General features: G+C 45.9%; 1 protein-coding gene and 1 long non-coding RNA gene across 3 annotated transcripts in view; one reads left to right on the top strand and one right to left on the bottom strand.

Annotated features, from left to right (window-relative positions):
- Positions 1-9,775, bottom strand: part of GAS6 (growth arrest specific 6) — a 40,563-nt gene extending 30,788 nt beyond the window's left edge. The window contains exons 1-2 of the mRNA XM_080577058.1: positions 9,529-9,775; positions 9,239-9,405 (exon numbers count right to left, since the gene is read on the bottom strand). Of these exons, the coding sequence (XP_080433184.1) occupies positions 9,239-9,405; positions 9,529-9,598 (237 nt within the window). The 5' untranslated portion in view covers positions 9,599-9,775. The remainder of the gene's footprint in view (positions 1-9,238; positions 9,406-9,528) is intronic.
- LOC308188250 overlaps positions 9,745-19,928 on the top strand; it is a 45,864-nt gene continuing 35,680 nt past the window's right edge. Inside the window, exons 1-4 of one of the 2 annotated variants that reach the window (XR_013945290.1) lie at positions 9,745-9,869; positions 10,637-13,310; positions 14,442-14,546; positions 15,047-16,717. This is a non-coding gene — a long non-coding RNA (uncharacterized lncRNA). Of the gene's footprint in view, positions 9,870-10,636; positions 13,665-14,441; positions 14,547-15,046; positions 16,718-19,928 lie in introns of those variants that run through there. The other variant, XR_013945289.1, reaches the window with a different exon arrangement.

Here is a 19,928-nt window from a genome sequence, read left to right as displayed (position 1 = left end):
AATGCAAATCTCATTAATGCTTAAGAGCGCTCTGCATTGTTTTTTAAATTGGGCAATAGACTTTAGCTGCATAGCAAATCTCATGCTGAATGATTAGGCCTACCTCCCAAACAATGTAATTAACCAGTCCTACAATTCACAACTTTAACTGTATAGAAACACTAGGTATAGAAATTAAGTTCCTGTCAATGCCATGTGGCTTGCGCAAGCGTTCCTTCTCCATGTGAGGAGTTCTACACTCAGCCAGGTCAGTTTGCCTCCTGTTTTGCTTTGGAGCAATATGCATTCTCCATGCAAAGAACAATGAGAGCTTCTCCCCACAATCCAGCAAGCGAGGCCCTAGAGAACCAAGTAGGTCATGTTACGGTCCAACAGCAGCCTCAAACACGACCACAGCTAAGTTGGTTAGGGCAGCTTTGAGATTTTGGGTCTGGATGCACAGCATCCCTTTCACACAGCCCAGCTACTCTGATGCACGAAGGCTATGAGTGCCCCTTCCCTGGAGTTGCTGATCCTTCCAAACAAGACCACCCTCTCTAGCATCGCTAGTAGTACCCCTGTTTCATAGAGATGAGGCACCCCTGTACAATCTTGAAGACTGGAAATAAAAATGATCTATTACCACAGCTTTCCTCACCCTCTGAGAAGCAGGACTATTTTTCCCACCTCAGCAAAAGATGTTGCACTGTGATGAGGAAAAACCCAGCAATGATTAGAATGAACAATCACAGGAAAAAAAAGTAATGAAGGGAAAGAAAAGAAGGGAAAAAAATGTTCATGTAAGTCCAGCCAAGCAAAACACAGATACTTGACATTTGTAGGGCACACAGGGAGATTATTTCTATATGCAGCCTGAGGCAGGGCTTGATTGGACAATAACAACATGAAATCAATGTAACCAGTGCTGAGGACCTAATATTCCAAGAAAAATCACTGGAAGAGTGTTTCCAATGAGTGGGTTGCATGCTTTAAAATTATTCTGAATGTTCTCCAATCACAAATGCCTTGAGGTTTTCTCCATTGCTTCAAGATTTAAAGGCTACTTTCCCTCCAGCTGTATTAATGTGCAATTTGAAAAGAGGATCCCGATCTGAGAACAGATCATCCCTCAGTGTTGCTCGTTCGAATCCTCATTGCAATAGTTATAATACTTCTAAGTGTGGTTCAACTAATGCTCACTTATAAACTTCAGGCAAATTAAACAAAAGTGAATCTGAAAAAAACCCTAACATACTCTTCGAGTGTCACTATGTGACACTCCATGACTCTCTCCATGACACTATATTGTGTCATTACTTTGCAATTATTTGCTGTATTTAAAATAAAACAGATTATACATCCCATCCAATGTGATTTAAACGTTTGTGATCTCTCCTATAGCTTCTGTAACATTTCATCCAGTGAAGTGAGAAAATAGTGTATTTTTCCCCCTTCCTGTATCCTAATGGTATTGTAAATTGTTTATTAGGATTTTGCATAAATGCAGCTGTTGCAACTCACAGCAACAACATTCAGCCACTCTAAGGCACCGCCGGATTTTCCCTTAGTGTGGATAGGCAAGCAGGAATGGGGAAGTGACATCTGAGACAACATTAGGCCCTTGTGACAGAATCCGATCTTACACTTCCCTGTTCATTATTTTAATAACTAAGTAACTTTTGCTTTTCTGTTCCTGTCCCACACGTTTTCTTGGAACTGAACTGGGACTCATTGTTCCAGTGGTCAGCCAAATGTGGTAGCTCTCCGGATGCACGTGATTTTGTACAGTGCAGCCATGATACGTTCTCCTTTTATCTCTTCATTTGTGCACCCCAATGTCCTGACTGGTAGTGTAACATGATGCAGAATGAAGACAACACCAACACTTGCCTCTCTTCCTGGGTTTCCACCTCACTTTCCAACTTTACTCCTCCTGTGGGTCCCGCTGCTGTTGCTCAAAGGAACAGGAAGAAAACCCCAAACAATAAATAAGGGAACTTCCCAACAGGCATTCTGCATGTGTAAAGAGCCTCTAGAACAGCAAGTTAAAACAAAACAGTGATAGAGGTACAGATACGGAAGGCAGACCTGCTGAAAAACTTCAGTCAGATTCTCCAGGGCTTGGTTCTTCATTCATTTCTTCAACAGCATGAGCTGTGACGACCCTTTTTGCTTCTCCCCTAGCACCTGGCCTTTCCATCCTAAACCCACACTATCCTTTCCACCATGTTGGTGCAAACCTTTGTGAAGCTGCACAGTGAGCTGGGCTGGGGAACTCACCCAGCTGCAAAATGATCGTTTTTCTCTCCAGACTGCTTTCCCTAAGATCAGTTCTGGAGATCAGTCCATGCAGTTGCACTAGTTGCTGCGCAAAGATGATGAACAAGGAGGCAAGGGGGTTGATCAGCTGAGCTAACAAATATGAGACTAAAGTTACTGAAAAGCAGTGTGAGTGGAGGAGAAGTGAACAGGAAGAATCCCTTCCCACTCTTTCGACAGGTTCTGTTTTCAAATTGCCACGGTTTTGGTCACTTAGCGCTTGCTGAATTACTTCATCGTGGACTGAACTATGAGAAAACGAATGTTTCTGCTGCTGCTTTTTTAGCTGTCCTGCCCTGACACTTTCCCCTCTTCATACCCATGCTCTTCGTCCTGCAGCCTCCAGAGCAGTCGTGCAGCGCGCACCGCCCTTGCCGTGTCCCTTCTCAGTTTCTTCTGAACCTCTGATGCTGGCTCCGTTCTTGTTCTTCATGCCTATTGGAAAGTAATTTCTCATAATTCATTAAGTTCATTTAGAGTTTGGAGCGCACATGAACCGCAACTGCCAGTTTGTACAGTTTCAATGTTTCCCTTACCTGATTCTCAAGCAGCTGTACTAACATAGTCTCTTAATTCCTGGTAGGCTGTTCCTCATTTTTTAATTTAAAAAGAAAACAAAGAAAGCCCATAACCACAAGACTGTTCTCTTAATTTATTTAATTGGCTTTCTTCCTCTCTCACACGTTTATTAAAGCCTATTGTATTCTGCTAACTGACTTACCCAAACCTTATCTGCTTTTTCCATTATCCCGCTCCTTGCCCCAAACCCGTACAATCCCCCTGCTCCATTTTACCATTCTTAGCATCTTTTTCCATGCTAGCTTCAAACAGCCGCTTGGTGTAGTATCAGCCACTATTGTTTTCTCTTGCTCCTCCCCTCCTGCTCCATGGGCGCTGTAGTGTGGAGTACTTCCATGATGGGGTGTTTCAGTATTTCCAGTCCTATTCTGAACTCCTGGGCTCAATTCATACAAGTGGAAACAGATTAAGATCAAGTGGGCACAAGTCCAGCAGAGCTGATGGAGCTTTGTCTGCTTCCACCAGCAGCAAACTTCGCTCGCCCTCCCCAATAACCTTTGATAACGCAGCCTGTAGCTAACGACTGCCTCCTAAGGCAGGCCAGAGTACTTTAGTCACCCTCCTGCTATCAAACTCCACTACCTTAAGCAAACGCTGTGTCCACACCGTCACAAACACAGATGCATCTTGCTCCACTGTCCCGGTCTGTCTTCCAGATCATTAGGCCCACTAAAGCTTGGTATAAATCTCTCCCATCCTGTGTTTCCTGTATAAAAAACTACAGGGAGAAGGACAAGAGGGAAGGGAGAACCTGGTGCATCCCCAGATCTCATCCCAGCAGAGAGCTGCTATGCCACTGTGGCATAAAGCTGGACACTCAAACTTTTCAACTTCCTCCTTCTCTCCTTCAGGTCATTCCTTGACAAAAGTATAAACGTCCTCATGTGTTCTTTCTCAAAATCTATTAAACAGGTAGCACTGTGCCTAGGAATCCGTTCTTCCATACACTGAATCCAAGCAGGTTAAATCATCAAGCCCAGAGCTCTCTGGTAACTCTTTCCCTCTCTCAGATGAATTCTGCAAGAAGGAGAAGAGATATAAAAATCTATACCACTTATAAATCCAGCTCTTCCTCCACACTCTGCCAAAATGCCGTAACAAATCGATATACATTGGCAAGAATTTTTGCTGCAAATAAACCCAGATTTTTGCCTGGATATAGAAAGAAATATTCTATGCAGGGATGATGACATCTCTATTTAGAGATGATATCAGTGTTATTCATGTCTAGACAACACAACATTCACTAAATTACTCAAAGAAATTTTACACTGCTTAACTTTCCCACTTAACTCTCCTCCTACATGCCTTCATACTTTTGTTATTAGTATTTACAAATGTGCATCTATCTTGGTATTCTGAGAAAGAAGACCTAAATATTGCTTGCCACGTATTCTTCCTACAAGATCAGAGTAAAGTCGGGACTACTCTAGTCAGTGTATGCAGCCCATCTGTGCTACCATGACCATGCCACGTAACGGAACAAGAAATAAAAACAATGACCTGGTGGCATTGTGAAAACCAACCCAACTGAATGTTATACCCTACACATTGCTTCATCTGCATTTCAGATTCTTGATAAACCCAGCCCAGAAGAAAGATTGCTGGCATTGCTGGATGTTTTGTTAGGATCAGCAATTTTCAAGCCATGACTGCAAAACGCCCCAAGTAGCCTGGTCAGGTCTCACTGCTGACCCTGCTGAGAGTGGGGGACTGGACAAGAGACTTCCTGCATCCCTTTCAGCCTAAGTTTTCCTGCAGTTCTATGCCAGCGCTTTCTGCACCTGATAAAACATGGATTTTAACATCAGTTTGAATGCAAGTCCCTCAGAAAGCAACAGAACTTTTCATGTGCATGCCTTTGAATCAGACGTTCATTTTGCACACATATGAAAAACATCTGGCTTTCCGTGATGCCCCGTTGTGGGGCAAATCCATAAACAGCACACACAGGTGGCCAGGCTGTCCTGCATCAGCATTTCTTGGTGGGCCTGACTGCTTTCAAAGCGTTCACCGTGGCAATTTCAATGGCAGGCCGCAGACAGACCAACAGCTCTGCAACACTAACAGCGGCAAACACGATGAGCGGTGGCAAACAGATGCTGTACTGATAAACCGTGGTCCGTAATGATGAGGCTGCACTCAAACATCTTCACTATGTTGAGCCTTTCAAAACAGAGAAAATCCTTGCACAAGGTCCCTGTTTTGCTGTATTTACTCTGTAGTGAAATCCAGTGTTTTCCAAGAACACCAGCTGCCACGTTCCCTTCTGCCCTTTGTTTTACATGCTCGGATAGCCGCATTTTTAGAACAGGTCACCCAAATTCCAGAGCAGTTTATCAGTCAGTTAACAAGCTGTAATACCTTGACTGCATACCAAGGTCAAATATTTCTGCAGCACTGCTTTTTATAAGGCCTCATCAACATTTGAGAAGAGATAACATCCTTATCTCCACATCCAAGATATTTTGTAACTTCACCCATCCATCACGCCTAGAATATCTTTTTAATAGGCTGCATTTAGAAACATAATAGGTTCATACCTCCCATGAACATGCTTTCCACCCTTATTTTTTCCCAACATAGTGTCTTTTCATTTTCCTGCTTGGCCCTAAAAGACAAGGGATACCTTGGCTTGGTATCCCTAGCCTAAAAGACATCAAAACACAGGAACCTTCCCAGAATCCTGCAGTAATACCTAAGGATGTTATAATCAGCTCCATGGAAAAGATAGGCTGCAAGACTCATTAGCCTAGGCTCACACTTGTTTTTACCATGTATAGTCATACAACTAGCACAGACTGAGTTTTGTTCTGTCTCCTAAAAAAAACCCCACAATCTAAAAATGTTTCAATTGATCTTCCTTCCTCCAGTCTGGGTGAGCTGATATTTATATTTTCCGTAACATAAAAGACAAAAGCTGCGCTGGCCTGCAAATGAATGGCCATTTAGCCCCACCTAACTCGCTATTATTAGCAGCTGATGCAAGTAATTGTACATGTGGCAGGTTTAAGAAAATGCCCTTCTTCTGCAGATGTCTCTTCAAAAAGCTGGTCGCCAGATCAGTGAAAGCCTGACACAGAAGAAGGGTGCTGTGGTACAGGCACGTGTCATTTCATTCCTATATGCTGGCCTGTCCAGTAAGGACGTGCCTTGCCATGCTGTTCTTGGCAAGGTGTTACCACTGGCTGGATCAAGCCCTGGTTTTACCCGGGATGCATCACGCAAGCTGTCCTGCAGCTTTGCTTCATCTTACCTAAACTTCTGGAGCTGCCTGATTGAACCAGTTAATGCAATTTCACATCACAACCTGAAGTCATAGGTCTTTGAGGTGAGTTAACCCTGGTAGGCAGCCAAGGACCACACGGCTGCTCACCCACTTCCATCCCTGCAACAGGGCAGGGGAAGAGGAAAAGAAGAGCAAAAGCAAGAAAACTTGGGGGTCAAGATAAAAACTGCTTAGTAAGTGAAAGAGAAGTGGGAGAAGAGAGAAAGAAAACAAAGCAGAACAAGTGACCCACCACCTCCAGGTAGACTGACGCCTAGCCAGATGCTAAGCAAAAGAGGGCCAGCCTCCCTGACCCCAATTCTTCTCCCATCGTAACGCTGATCATGATGCTACTTGGCATGGAATAGCTCTTTGGCCAGTCTCGGTCACCTCCCTGGCTGTGCCCCCTGCCAGCCTCTTGCACACCCCCCGGCCTGCTCACAGAGCGGCTGAAAGCCATGAAGAGAAGGCCTTGACGCTGTGCCAGCCCTGTTCATCAACAGCTGAAACACCGGGGTGCCACCAGCATTGTTCTGGTCATGGATCTACAACATGGCACCATACGAGCTGCTATGAAGAAAATGAACTCCATCCCAGCCAGACCCAGCACAGTCTTGAAATTAGGCCTCAAAATTCCCTTCACACAACTGCAGGAGAAGTAAGAACAGCATGGTTTGTAAGGAAGACCCATACATTTTGTTAGACCATCTGATGGGCAACCAGGGATGAGAGACAAAGCTGCTGTGCTTGCACCATGAGCCCTTCTTCAGGTCAAATGGAGAAGCAGTCCCGTAGCACAGCAAATACCCAAGTGGCTACATTCATGCTCATCTGGCGCTTTACAGCCTAAAAATCAGGAGATGTGAGCAGACCTGACAATGAGATGAGCAACATGCGGATGTGTTCCCCATGGCTGGCCCACCACGAGGTTATCCACAGGGCTCACTGCAAGACAAGAAGTGCTGCAGCTCTTTCTTTCTGATATGACCTCAGCAGTCAACCTCTGCGACCACATTAAGCCAGCAGAGATGAAAATTTCAGCCCTCCTACACACAAGAAATCAACAGCTGTCAACAGTAATCTGTGCATTTCCCCAGTCAATAAAAAGTCCTCGTTTAACCAACATGGTCCAGCTGCAACCTCATGATATGCTGAAGCGTGAAGGCAGATACCGTAACTCCTCAAACTGCTAGGCCTTGGTTTTTCACCAGTTTTCATCATTCCTCAGTCAGCACTCCTTCAGCTCGCTTCCTTCTTCTATCAGTCAACAGGACTGGGTGTAAATGCAGCATCAGGGAGATGGCAACGTGTTAACTCCCCAGCATTTAAGGGAGAGCTCCGTTACCTCAGATGCATGGCAAGGAGATGTGAAAAGATGAAGTCAGTGAGGAAAATACTCTGTCCATCAACGCCACAGATACTGCCAGAAGAGTAGTCATCTATGCCTTACAAAGCCCTGAAGGTTTCCAGTGTTTATAACAATAACAATATCTCGTGCACATGGCCTCTGCCACTACTTATTAGAAAACTGCTAATGAAAAGCCATGAGAACAGATAGGAAGGGCTGTCAGCCCCCTGGCAGGAGGTGCCACAGCTGCTTCCCAGGGAAATTCACACAGTGTGACACCAAGGAGCTGCCTGTAGCAAGCTCTACAGAGGTACTGCCTGTAGCAAGCTCTTGGGAGCTCTGTGTCTCAGAAGAGAAGGTGGGAGTTGTACCACTACAAAATACAGTATTTTGGTGTAACAGTGCATGTAAAATAAGCAAGAGGGCACAGACACTAGAAGCTCATCCAGCTTCAGTGGTATTTCTTCAGAGGTTTCCAGAACTAGAGACTTAGCAGTAATGAAGGGAATGCACAAAAATTAAAATCCTTTGCAATGACAGGAAGTTTTATTTGTCCAGCAGAACATGCTCAGATGGCACGTCTGGATCTTAGAGAATTTCTGTTAGACATCAAACCCAAATGACTTAATTCTTTTCATTACAGTAGGAGAACTGTATACTTTTTTTCTACTATACAAAATAAGTACCAAGTATAGCTAACAACTCCTGACACATTTACAGTCTGCCATCCTCTACACTGATCTATCAGTGCACCCCCCGTCACCCACCTCTGGCAGCTTCCTTGGTCAGAAGCCAGTTTGCAAAGCTGGTGACCTCACATCACCTTTTTTCCTGAACGCCACAAAATCCCATTTGGGAGGCTTTTCCCACACTTGTCCTGTGTAGTGGATATTTACACTGTTGGCTCCGTGACATACGGACCGTCAGGAGGAAAAGCTGCCGTCCTTACCGCCTCGTAACACGGACCTGCTGCACCGCGTACCCGGCACGGAGCTGCCTAACGAAGCACACATGTCAAGACTTGTCCGACCGAAACATAACACATCTGCTCCACAGTCCCTCCCTCGCCTCCGGTGCGTGTGCCCTGTGTACAAACACGCGCACACGCGCTCCCTCCGTCCTGTCATCTCCCGGAGGCGCCGCACCATCAGCAGGAAAGCCCTGCACAGCATCGGGCTTCCGTCTGAGCCCCATGGAAAACCGCTTGTCCCTGCTACATCAGTGCTGGGTCACCTCTGCAAGGAGAATATGAGACTCGAGGCAGGGCGGAGAGGGGGCGAAGGGTAACTGGGTGAGCGAGCTGAGCTTCGTAAAGCAACTCGGCGGCATCCATGCACCATCCACAGTGGCGGTGAGCTGCAGGAAGAGCAAAGAAGCTGGCTCTTGGTGCAGGTGTAACTGCGGGTCTACAGCCAGCACCCCCAGCCTGGGGCGCACAGCAGCACCGCATCCCCGTACACGTGCTCCCCTGCTTCCGTGGTGACAGCTCCTGAACCCGCCGCCCCCCAAACCCGCTAACCGAGCTGAACGTGACCCGGGGGGCTGCCATACCTCCTCCGAGACACCTCTGCTCGGGCATACTGCCTCGTGAAGGCATCGGCTGGGCTTCCGACCCGCCTGGGACGGCAGGGGGAGGAGAGCAGGGTGGCGAGGCGCCCAGGCCGGGGGGCTGCAGCGGTCTCACCTGGCTGCTTTCTACCAAGGGTCTCTTGCGGGGTGTCTTGCCCCGCGTGTCCCCACCTTACCGTCTCGGGGTCGTTCTCGAAGACCTCCCGGGCCTCCTCCTTGCTGCAGTGCTCCTCCACGCACTCCCTCTCCAGGTGCCCTTGCTTGGTCTCCTCGAAGATCTGGTAGGCTCGCCGCTGCCTCTGCCGCAGGAACTGGGCAGCCTCGGGGGCGCGCAGCAGCACGGCTGAGCCGGCGGCAGGAGGACGAGGAGGAGGAAGAAGGGAGGCAGCGGTGAGCAGCCTTGCGGCACCGGGAGGGGGTCGTCCCCGCGTCCCCGCGTCCCCAGCCCCCCTGCGGGGGTACTCACTCTGCGAGGAGTCCGCCGCCAGCAGGACGAGCAGCAGGGCGGCACCCAAGGGCGCCGCGGGCTGCGCCATGGCGGCGGCCGGGGCCGGGGCCGGGGCCGGGGCCGGTGGCGGAGCGGAGCGGCTCGGAGCGGCTCGGGGCGGGCGCTGCTGTGGGATCGCGGAGCCTGCCGAGCCCAGCAGGGAGCCGCTCGCCCATCCTACCCAATCGCTCCCCGAGCCGCCGAGCCGCGGGACACCCCCGTCCCCTCCCTCCCTCCCTCCTCCCCTCCTCTCTCCTCCCCTCCACAAAGGTGGAAGGCAGCGCCGGGGCCGGGTCGGCTCTGCCTGAGATGAGAAACGTGTGTTCCCCCAAGCCTTCCCGGTGTATTTTCTTCACGGTTAAACACGGGGTTTACAGTAGGGTTTTAGGACGGCCGCGTGAGGTGAGGGGCGGGGAGGCGCTGCACCGCTGCGCCACACGCCGCTCTGCCAGCCCTTCTCCGCACCCCGCACGGCCTGTGACGGGGGCTTGGAGGGTCAGAGCTCGGGGCTGCACCCGGAGACCCCCGGAGCTGCAGTGGTAATGGTTTTAGTCTAAAAAATTCGGTTTAGATTAGATATAAGGAAGAAATTCTAGAGCGTGGTGAGGCGCTGGCACAGGCTGCCCAGAGAAGCTGTGGGTGCCCCATCCCTGGAGGTGCTCAAGGCCAGGCTGGATGGGGCTTTGGGCAGCCTGGTCTGGTGGGAGGTGTCCCTGCCCATGGCAGGGGGGTGGAACTGGGTGGGCTTTAAGGTCCCTTCCAACCCAGGCTGTTCTATGGCTTTATGATTCTATGATTCCATGAAATTTTCCAACGTAATTTTAGTATTTTGGTATATCTAATAGACACTTTGTGTCTCCACAACAATTTGTGGCATATAGAATATAACCAACATAAACAATATATTTACATTACATATAGTTGAAGTAAATTAAATAGAAACACAAGCGGCAGCCTACTAGCTCAAAGGAAGCATCCCTAGGCTGGTGTCCTCTGCCTGGCAATGGCCAAGTGCTGACACGTGAGAGATACAAAATATAAACCAGCACTGAGTGCTCTTTTCTTTCTGTTTTCAGCATCTGAAGAGCAGAGGAGGAGCTCCCTTGGGTAAAAATTGTGGTCACTGTCATGCTGACAAATGTACTTCTCCATCAATTTGTCAAATAGCTTTTGGATCCGTTTGTACTTCTGGCCTCTAGGAGTGGCAGCAAGGTCCCAGATGTACGCAAAGTCTAGACAGGAGCTTATTCCCACCAATTTTAAATCCAGTGCCTAATAATTCCATAGGGTACCTTGAATTTCTGTCTTCTAAGAGTGAATTATCATGTCCTTTTTGTCTTCATTGTGTCACCTGATAGACTTCTGTCATATGCTCTCTGAACCATCTCCTTTCCTAAGCAGTAGAGCTTTGGTCTGTTTGGGACATAGTTCCCAAAACACTGGCATTGCTGAAAGCAGCAGTCCCACTAGCTGCATGTTCCTGTCCTCTTGCCACATCTGCTTCATGTGCTGGCATGCAGCAAACCTGATCAGAGCAACCCAGCAACAATATTTAATTCTAATTCAGATCAGCTGCCACAGTCCTGCCCTCCACCTCCCTCGATTGTGTGTCCCCCTGTCCATGTCCAGCCATGGGGCTGTGCCTCTTCATTTCACTCACATGGCAGGAACTCTCCAACCCTTTTTAGTGTGTGTATATTTTCTGCCAGGTTACTGTGCTGAATCATCTCAGGGAAAGGGCAAAGAAATGAATGATGAAGAGTGCCACTGCAGCAGTAAGTACATAGGTTGCCGCAGGACTGCAGCCTGTACTTCTCATGCTGAGTCAGCATTCCCCATCTTTGTTTTCATCTTTCTTCTTCTCTTTTCCACTTATATTTCTCTTCAGATGAAGTGGACAAACCTACATGCAAGATGCAAAACTACATTCAAGATTTACTGTATTTAAGCAATGTCACTGTGCTGCTTTTGTCTCTGTTTTTTTTCCTTACTATTTCAATGGGTTCCTTTTTACCTCCAGACCTGTTATTTTCAAAGAGCTATGAACAAAAGGTCTGAGACCTCTTTCCTGAGTGGAGATGCTGTTTTGCCATGGATACATACGGTGAGGGTTGCCTTCTGTGGGAGCATCACTTTGCATGTACATATATTACTTTTCATTTGTCTTTTATCACCCTGCCACTTTAAAAGTGCTATCAAGCGATAGTGCCAAGCTAATCTAACAGCTACTTGCTACCAAAACAGGTCATCCCACTCTTCCTTCCCTCTACACTTCTCCCCCATCCCTGGATGCACAGTTTTCTGCCCACCCTTTGTAAGGTTTTGTCACTGATGTGACCTCCTCTCAGCAAACCAACTCAGCTCACTAAGCCAGCAGAAAAGTCTTCCTTTTTCTAAGAGTCTTTCACAATTCTTGATTGCCAGCTTAAGCTCAACTGTTCAGAGGAATTTTGTGTGATCTGCAAACTGTCATCATGGCGTTGAACTTCTCCATAAAGTTTCTGAATATGTTAAGCAGCAGAGATTTTTGTGGGTTCTGGAAACTGCTTTATATTGTGTAATCTAATCGTGACTTTCCTTTCTTTTAGTCAGTTTTTTATCCTTTTATTCATAAGAACACACTTTGAGATCCTATGGTGAAAGACCAGGTCAAAAGCTTTTTGAAAACTCAGGTATATAATATTATCAGAATCATCCTTCTCCACACAAAGAAGTCACTCCTTGAACCTCTAATGGATTTGAAAAACATGATTTCCTCCTTGACGTGTAATGCTGATTCTTCTCCAACATGTCATTGAGGCTATCAATCCTACTCTTTATTATAGTTTCCAGTAAGTTGCTTGGCGCAGACCTCAAAAACTGACTTGGACGTGCCCTGAGGTCCTTCTAACAGTCACATTTTCCACCTTCCATTCTTCTGGCACTGTGGGATTTAAGGCAGATTTAAGCAGTGAGTTACACAAAGCAAAGCTTCGTTTTCTTCAGGATTCACAGGTTAATGCCATCTGATCTCAGCTACTGCCACGAGGTCTCAGGGAATGTAAAAGTCAGGATAGAAAAATACTGCAGAAAATACTTAAAGAACGTTACAGGAACTGCTTGTACTCTCAGCACATGATCATTTTCGACCCCCTCTTAACTTTCAAGTAGTGTTATCTTGGCACAGAGATTTCCAGACGTAAATCTGAACTTGTAGGGTTAGATTCTATTGATTACTGGCACTACTAATAAGAAATATGCTCCAAATATCACAGACTTAATATAACACTTGAGAAAAGTGATAAAAAAATGCCGCAAGAAGGTGTTAGAGAGAAGAGGTTAGAGAGAAGTCATTGCTATGGAGTGCAGCAAAATTAGTTATAAACAGGAAAAGTTCCTGCAACTTCCTTCCTTCCTTCCTTGTTCCTTCCTCCTTCCTTCCCTCCTTCCGCAAGTAGGAGGGGTAAAAGGATGTGAGATTACATGAGAATATTTTGATTGATCCTGATTACATCAGAATATTTTAAAGCATAGATGGCTGTGGAAGACAACATGCTTAACCCCTGTGAGGGTAGGAAAGCTGTTTCCAGATTCCTTCCCCCGACTGCCCTGCAGGCTGGGCACATGCCAGTGCGCTCAGCACATGAAGATCTGGGGAGCTGCTGCCTAGCAAGCCTGACGCCAGGAAATTAACTGGAGTTTTCAAGGATGGCAAGCTCTGAACTGCCATCTCCTCCGTGTCTGCCTTGGTTCCAGCTCAATGGGATTTCCCTTCGTTAGAGGTCAGAATTGTGACTGAAAATGGCGTAAGGCACCAGCAAACCCACATGCTAACCTAGGCAGTGGCACTCCCTCTACTGCAAGCGAGGAGCTGTGCAAACTCCCAGGCACGATGCACCACCGTCCTGCACTGGCCATCCCTCGGACTAAATGGCACCAAGCAAAAGCAGCAAGTCTCTTGCCCCAAGCTGGAGAAGAGGTTGCAGATAAGGAGGAGGAACGGCAGGAGGTCCTTGCGTAACTCAGTCTGCTTTTCACTTCTCTATAAAGAATAGCTTTGCTTTCCTCCGTTTTGGGAAAATCTCTCTTGGACCCCCCCGGGATCCAGCCATTAGACTGGGGAGTTAACTGCTTTGGTGAGGAAGCCCAGTTCCTTTACCACACACCTGCCTTTGCACATGCGTTACCCAGTTAAGGACAGCCCCAGAGGATCCTGAGGCAACTGCTGATGCAGAAGAGCTGGGCTTTTCGCACAGCCCTTGATTTCCTTTTTGAAAGTAGAGCTTGAAACATGTCGGCTGCACTTAATGTCTGGGTGGGAAATGAATCAAAGCAAACCCAAAGTGTGAAGTGTTTGTCCTATCAAGAAGAGCAGGCTGAAAGAGTTAAAAAAAAAATAGGATGCGAGCCTTCTAAGAAGATTTCAAGGCTCTCAGCATAACAACGGGTGGTCGTGCAGCTCCGCTGAAAGGTTGTACTAATGCGTGTGTGAAACCTTATTCACAGATACAGTTTGGTGTAGAATGAGGACAGGGATGAAAAAAGATCTGTCAGAAAGCTGAGAAACTTGAACTGAAAGCTATTAGAAGAACCCATGGTTTCATTCAGGCTTTCTCATATCCGTGGATAAACATGAAAAATTGCTCCCCTCTCCCCTCTTCCAAATATAAATCCTTGCTGGAACCACACAGCCATGTACGTTTGTTTAGATTAAGCTCATGTTTTTGAGGGAGGATGTGAAATTTCACGAAGAGATCTCTAATAATGTTAATGGCATAAATGCCTCTTATCCAGCATGTTTGAATTAAACATTTCCTAATAAAAAACAAACACAGAAAAAGACCCTTTATACCATTTAACTCTTCTGAGCAAATAGTGTGTGTTAATTTTCAAAATATTCTTAATTTTGCTAGAGGAGGAAATGGATGAGAAGACTAAACAAATACAGGCTCAAGAGAAATAAAAGCACTTGGATAAAGAAATGGAGCTGGATGCACAGAGGAAGATACGGGAGAAAGGTTAGTTATCTTTCACACATAATTTACTCAAACTGAACTTCGTATCAGACCCCGTAGCTGGCATCTCTCTTCAAAAAGGGGTCCAAGACACATTTTCTGAGAGTGGGGCATTGTGCTGGAGGGTCTGGGGAGGAGAAGAGAAAGGCTCCTCCTGCCGGCCCTTGTCATGCCCAGACATCCACATACATGTTGGACTGAATGACCACAAGAGTAAGTCTTGCAAGGGATCAGCTTCTCCTCAGGGCCACCGCTTTGCCTGCTGAGTGCTCCTCTGCAGCTGAGATAACTGAATCTCGCGTTGAAGCATTGCGCCAACGCAAAAGGAGATGTTTTCTCTCTTCCTTGGCGTCACCGTCCCTGGGGGTGTGCAAGGAAGGTTGGACGTGGTGCTTAGGGACATGGTTTAGTGGGTGACATTGGTGGTAGGGGGATGGTTGGACCAGATAATCTTAGAGCTCGTTTCCAACCTTAATTATTCTGATTCTCATCCCTGTGGATAGGATAACCGTGTGCTGGGTTAACAGCTTGGGGCATCCCAGTGTAGACATATGGAGCCCATTTCTGACTTAACGGTGAAGACAAGAGTCCAACAAGCCAGAATCCCAAAGCAGACTCTCTGAACACGAAGGAACTTTTGAGTGACACAAGGTATTTCATCAACAGTGTGAGTGGATGTGATCTGTCTTTCGTTAGGCCAGCTGTATATTAAGATATTATGGCCCTTAGGGGGTTTTCTTCGTGGTTTCTATTCTTATGCATTCCACCTGAGCTTGTTTTCTAGGGGATTTTAATTGATTGAATAAAGCCTGAAATAAATATAAATAAATTCAGTGGTGACATAAGGAGCCAAAGAATATTGTGGCCAAATAGTAAGAACAAATATAAGCCTGTACAGCGTGTTATGCCCTACAAAACACCAGCAGGGATAAGAGGAGCACTAGCTGGTGAATGGACGTGCGGAGAGATAATGTGAGTGTGAGCTGTCCCTGAAGCAGCAGGGAGTGTACTGATATTTCCATTACTGCCTTTGAAATGGGCTTCTTATCAGAAGAGCACGATGTATTCTTTATCGTGCTCATTAACGCAGAGCAATGAGGACGCAACTTAAAAACTGCTTGTTGATGGAAAAAAGTTGGCTTATTGGAAGTCACTGGCTAAACTCCCAGCTGTAACACGATGCAAAGGGATGGTGAGCGAGGAAGCCGTGGTTGGTTTTCACGGGACGTGGCTCTGGCAAATGCTCAGAGCCCTCTCACGTTGTTTACCAGGGTAACAGTTCATCACCGGCAAAGTAAGGAGAAACGGTTCAACTTTTTGCCACAATCAACATTTCTCCTGTGGATGGGTTTTATTTTAAGCAGGTTAAAAAGCTGGTAAGTCATCGGTACACTCCTGCGCTGATCCATGCTGTAGCGCTTTGTTTTTGTCACTCACCTTTTTCCTATTAGCAGCAGGAAATACCTATCCCCCTGTTGAAGCCAAGTGTGTCCATTCTTGATTTGTCCCTAATGAAAAGGCAAACAAAAGGGGTAACATAAATGAAATTCCATAAATGTAGAGTCTTCAACAGAAGTAAGTTGCTACTTGCTATATTACGTACCCACACACCCCTGCCATCCTGTTTGTATGGATTCAGTGGCTAAAAATATATTTACTAAATATGATGAAGAAGGCATTTTGCCCTCTGGACTAAATCTTTATTATTTTGTGTTCAAAGGACACAGGTATTTGCAGCAGAGTTGCAGCAGGTTCATGTTGCAAAATACAACAGGGCTTTCTGTAATCGTTTATTGATTAGCTACTTGTTCCAACAGGGTTTGTCGGTGTGATGCTGCAACCTTTGGCAAGTGTGAAGGATGGGGAAAAGGTAGCGGTGGAGGGGAGGGGACCAGAGCAGGACAAGCCATAGATGTGACCGAGAAACTGAAGAGTCGTTTTCTGAAAGTACATGCAAAGATATGTATAAAAATACATTTATAAATAAAAAAATAAATATTTGAAAATAATTTAAAAAATTAAATTTGAATGGAGGATAGAGTATCCAATGTGCTGACTTCTGTTTTTTTAATAACAACAAAATGAGGATTTCTACAGGCTAAGTAAAGCAAGAGTTCTGAGCTTAATTCTAAAATAGGTGGTGTTTTGTTTTGTTCTGTTTTGTTTTGTTTTGTTTCTGGAAGGGAAATTCTAGCTGTCCAGGTTGGGAGGAAGTAAGAAGTGAATCAGGCCTTCTAACAGCAACATGGAAGTGGAAGCTGGGCCAGAGTTATCACGCTGCAAGCCTGCCATCAATGGGGAAAGTGTTTTCCAGATGTCATGTTGTTGGTCAGCCTGACTGCTGTGAAATTCCCATCTCCCAAAACTGGATGAAAGGGGAACACTTTAAAAAAAAAATTAAAAAAAAAAAAAAAAAACGCTAAAAAGAAGGTCTGAGGTATACAGAAGGGCTTACACGGCCCTGGAACAAAAGGTGGTATTGATGTCGGCTTTGGTGTGGGAGTCAGGCTGACAAAGAGCTTCTCATGGAGCTTATGTGAACTGTGTCTGAGGGTGCTGGCAACAGAAAGGAAAGATGATCCTTTTTTGCTTAAGTTCAAAATGTCATTGTTCAGTAACGTGTTATTTAAAGCAGAAAATTACAGAGGAAGAGACCTAGGTGAAGTGTTGCTTCGCTTCTCAGTCATAGATTGCTCCAAAAGATATGGTAATGTGAGAGTACACTGCAAATGAAAGCTTGTTTTGAGCCTGTGGTCTGCTACTGTTGTCAAATACCAAAACTTTCTAGCATTGGCACTTGAAATAAGCATGAAATATACATCAAGAAAGCGCAGCATTTCATTCCTGTGCAAGCTGGTCTTCACTTAAACATATTGAGCCAGTCTTGCCTATAACAAAGCTTTGTGTTCTAGGAAGATAGTGATATGGTAAAGAGAGAAAACAGCAGGCATACACAAAAATAATAGAAAAAAGTCCACATCTCCATCCATAACTATGCATGATATGCATGTATACGTATGTCCATATCCTCAAACGCATTGCCATGTCCCAGCATCCAACAAACATGAATCACTTAAGCTTCTTACAATACTGCTCTGAGACAGGAAAGCATTATTCCTGTTTACAGACCAGAAAGCTGAAGCCTGGAGGTGAGGAAGTTCAGACGTAAAACCCAGGAAGAGCTGGATTTGGCTTTATTTTCTTAAGTGAAAGGTTTACAATACCATCTTTTCTTTCCAGTGTTTGACTTCATCTCCAAATTTCTGTGGCAAAGAGAGAAGAATAGGTAGGATAGCATACAAACAAAAAGAGAGAATTATTCTTTTCCTTCGAGAGATTTTCCTTATGTTAGACTGTATCAACCCAATTTAAGTTAAAAACGGAGGTGTGATTGTTCAGAAAGCAATGTGGTTTTGATACCACCGACTCCAGCTGGGTCTGCAAGGGAAAGGGACGGTGAGGCTGCAGCGCGTGGGCAGGGCACCCGGCAGGGAACAGGGAACCTGGCGTGTTAGATTTTGTTCAGCATTTTATCCACTCACTGTGCAATATGAACACGTTCCCTGTACCTCGTGTATAGGACCAGGTACTGGACTTTGCTGCGGATTCTGCCCTCGATTTCCTGATAAATGGCTTGTGTGGACTCTCCCCAAGCGAAACGCAGCCACCCAGCTAGCCGGTGGGTTCCCTTTGTCTGTCATCGCTTTGCTTTCAGCCGTGGTTTGGCACCCGCTGCACCGCAAAAAGGCATGACTTGCATGAAATTATAGCTGGCTTCTACATTGTTTAACCAGAAATTCAAATTCTAAGTCCCAGAAATTACACACTGGTTATAGCTAAGAAAAAAATTTTCAAGTATCCCATTAAGGAGTCAGTGTTAAACAGAAATCTGCTGACTGTGTTCGTCTGTTACAAGTGAAAACACCCCAGTATCTGAAAAAAAAAAATCCTTCCGTCATTATCTGGTTAGAAAATCAGCTTTACCTTTTCTTACTAAAGTTTTCCAGTTAAAAGTTTTTATTATCATTAGGTGTGTATTTTTTAACATTGTGCCCTAGAAATATTTTTATTGCATAAATGTTTTTATATAGGGAGGAAGAGAATGGAGAGATGGGTGGGAAAAGAAACCAAGAAATAAATCCAGCCTATTTAAGACTTCCAGTTTGTACATAAGGTGTAAGGATGATCTTTGCGGCGTGGTGAGCAGATGTCCTCCCTCTAGGTGTGCTCCCTTCTTTCTCCGCTGTGTTGAACCTGAAGTGTTTATCGCATCGGTGTTGTGCACCTTCTGATTGTGGCAGATAAGCAGATTGCAAAGGCTCTTTTTTTCTGGAAAGGCAAAAAAGTAACGCGAATGACATTCACTGTGATTTTTTGATATGTGCAGCTTGATGCTTACCAGGCCAATTGTGCATGAGGGGAAGAAATGGTAGGGTAGTTCTCCTTGTCTTAGATAGACTTTAACTAGAAAAACTGTGAAACTCTTAGTGTTACTGTCAAACGTAACAGGGCCTTCACATTTCCAGAAGTAAAGTGGGTTCTCCGGCCAAATTAAATAAAATGGAGAAGTGCCAAAGCAAACATTTTTGTCCAGCTTTGCTTATCTGATGTTACCAGCGTGTAGTGATACTTTATCGTAGCGAGTTATTTCCTCTGTTAAACATAGAAGCAGGAGCAAGTATGGATAAACAATGCATGCAACCAAACCCCAAACATTTAACTATTTTTGCTTACCGTGGTGGGGAGCGGGGGCGGGAGGAGGAGATAAAATTAAGCCTTCCTCAGAAAGCCCAACTAATGCTTTCTGTGCTGGAATTTCCTAAAGCAGAGAAGAAGGCACAAGGCGCAGAGCGAGTGGCTGCCTGGCAGCCAAAGGCTCTCACGGAAGCCAGGTTTGTTGCAAAACATGGGCACGGGGCTGGGCTGGTGGCTCAGGGAGACACATCTCCAGCTCCTGGCCTGGGAAATGCGTGTGCGAGGAAGCAATCGTCTCACCTGTCTTCAGACACGTCTGGAGCAGATGTTTACGTCTGATCCGCTCACCCCTGGCTTGCTTTATGGCAAGCAGAGGGATGTAGACACCTTCAGGGGTGCAGCGTGCCTGAGGTGTTTCAGATGTCTGCTGTGGGATGAAGTGATTCATGCCCTGAATACACAATCATCAGCTAAGAGGAGATTACTCCAAGGTGGATGTCTGTGTTGCACACATCAGTATTTCATCAGAGGAGCCCTCAGGTCGGCACAAGGACTCCTCGTGGCAGTTCCCATCAGCCGTCATCTTTGGCCACTGGGAGCTGTGAGGCTTTGTCCACCAGAGTGGCAAAGGGAGGGGTGGAGACAAGAAGACTTCCTTCCTACAAATAAAGTCCTCAAAGCAAAAGCATA

The sequence above is a fragment of the Anser brachyrhynchus genome (assembly GCF_964034855.1).
Source record: "Anser brachyrhynchus genome assembly, chromosome: 1".
Lineage (NCBI taxonomy): Eukaryota > Metazoa > Chordata > Aves > Anseriformes > Anatidae > Anser > Anser brachyrhynchus.
Note: the sequence above shows the minus strand (reverse complement) of the source record. Positions and strands in the feature narration are given on the sequence as shown.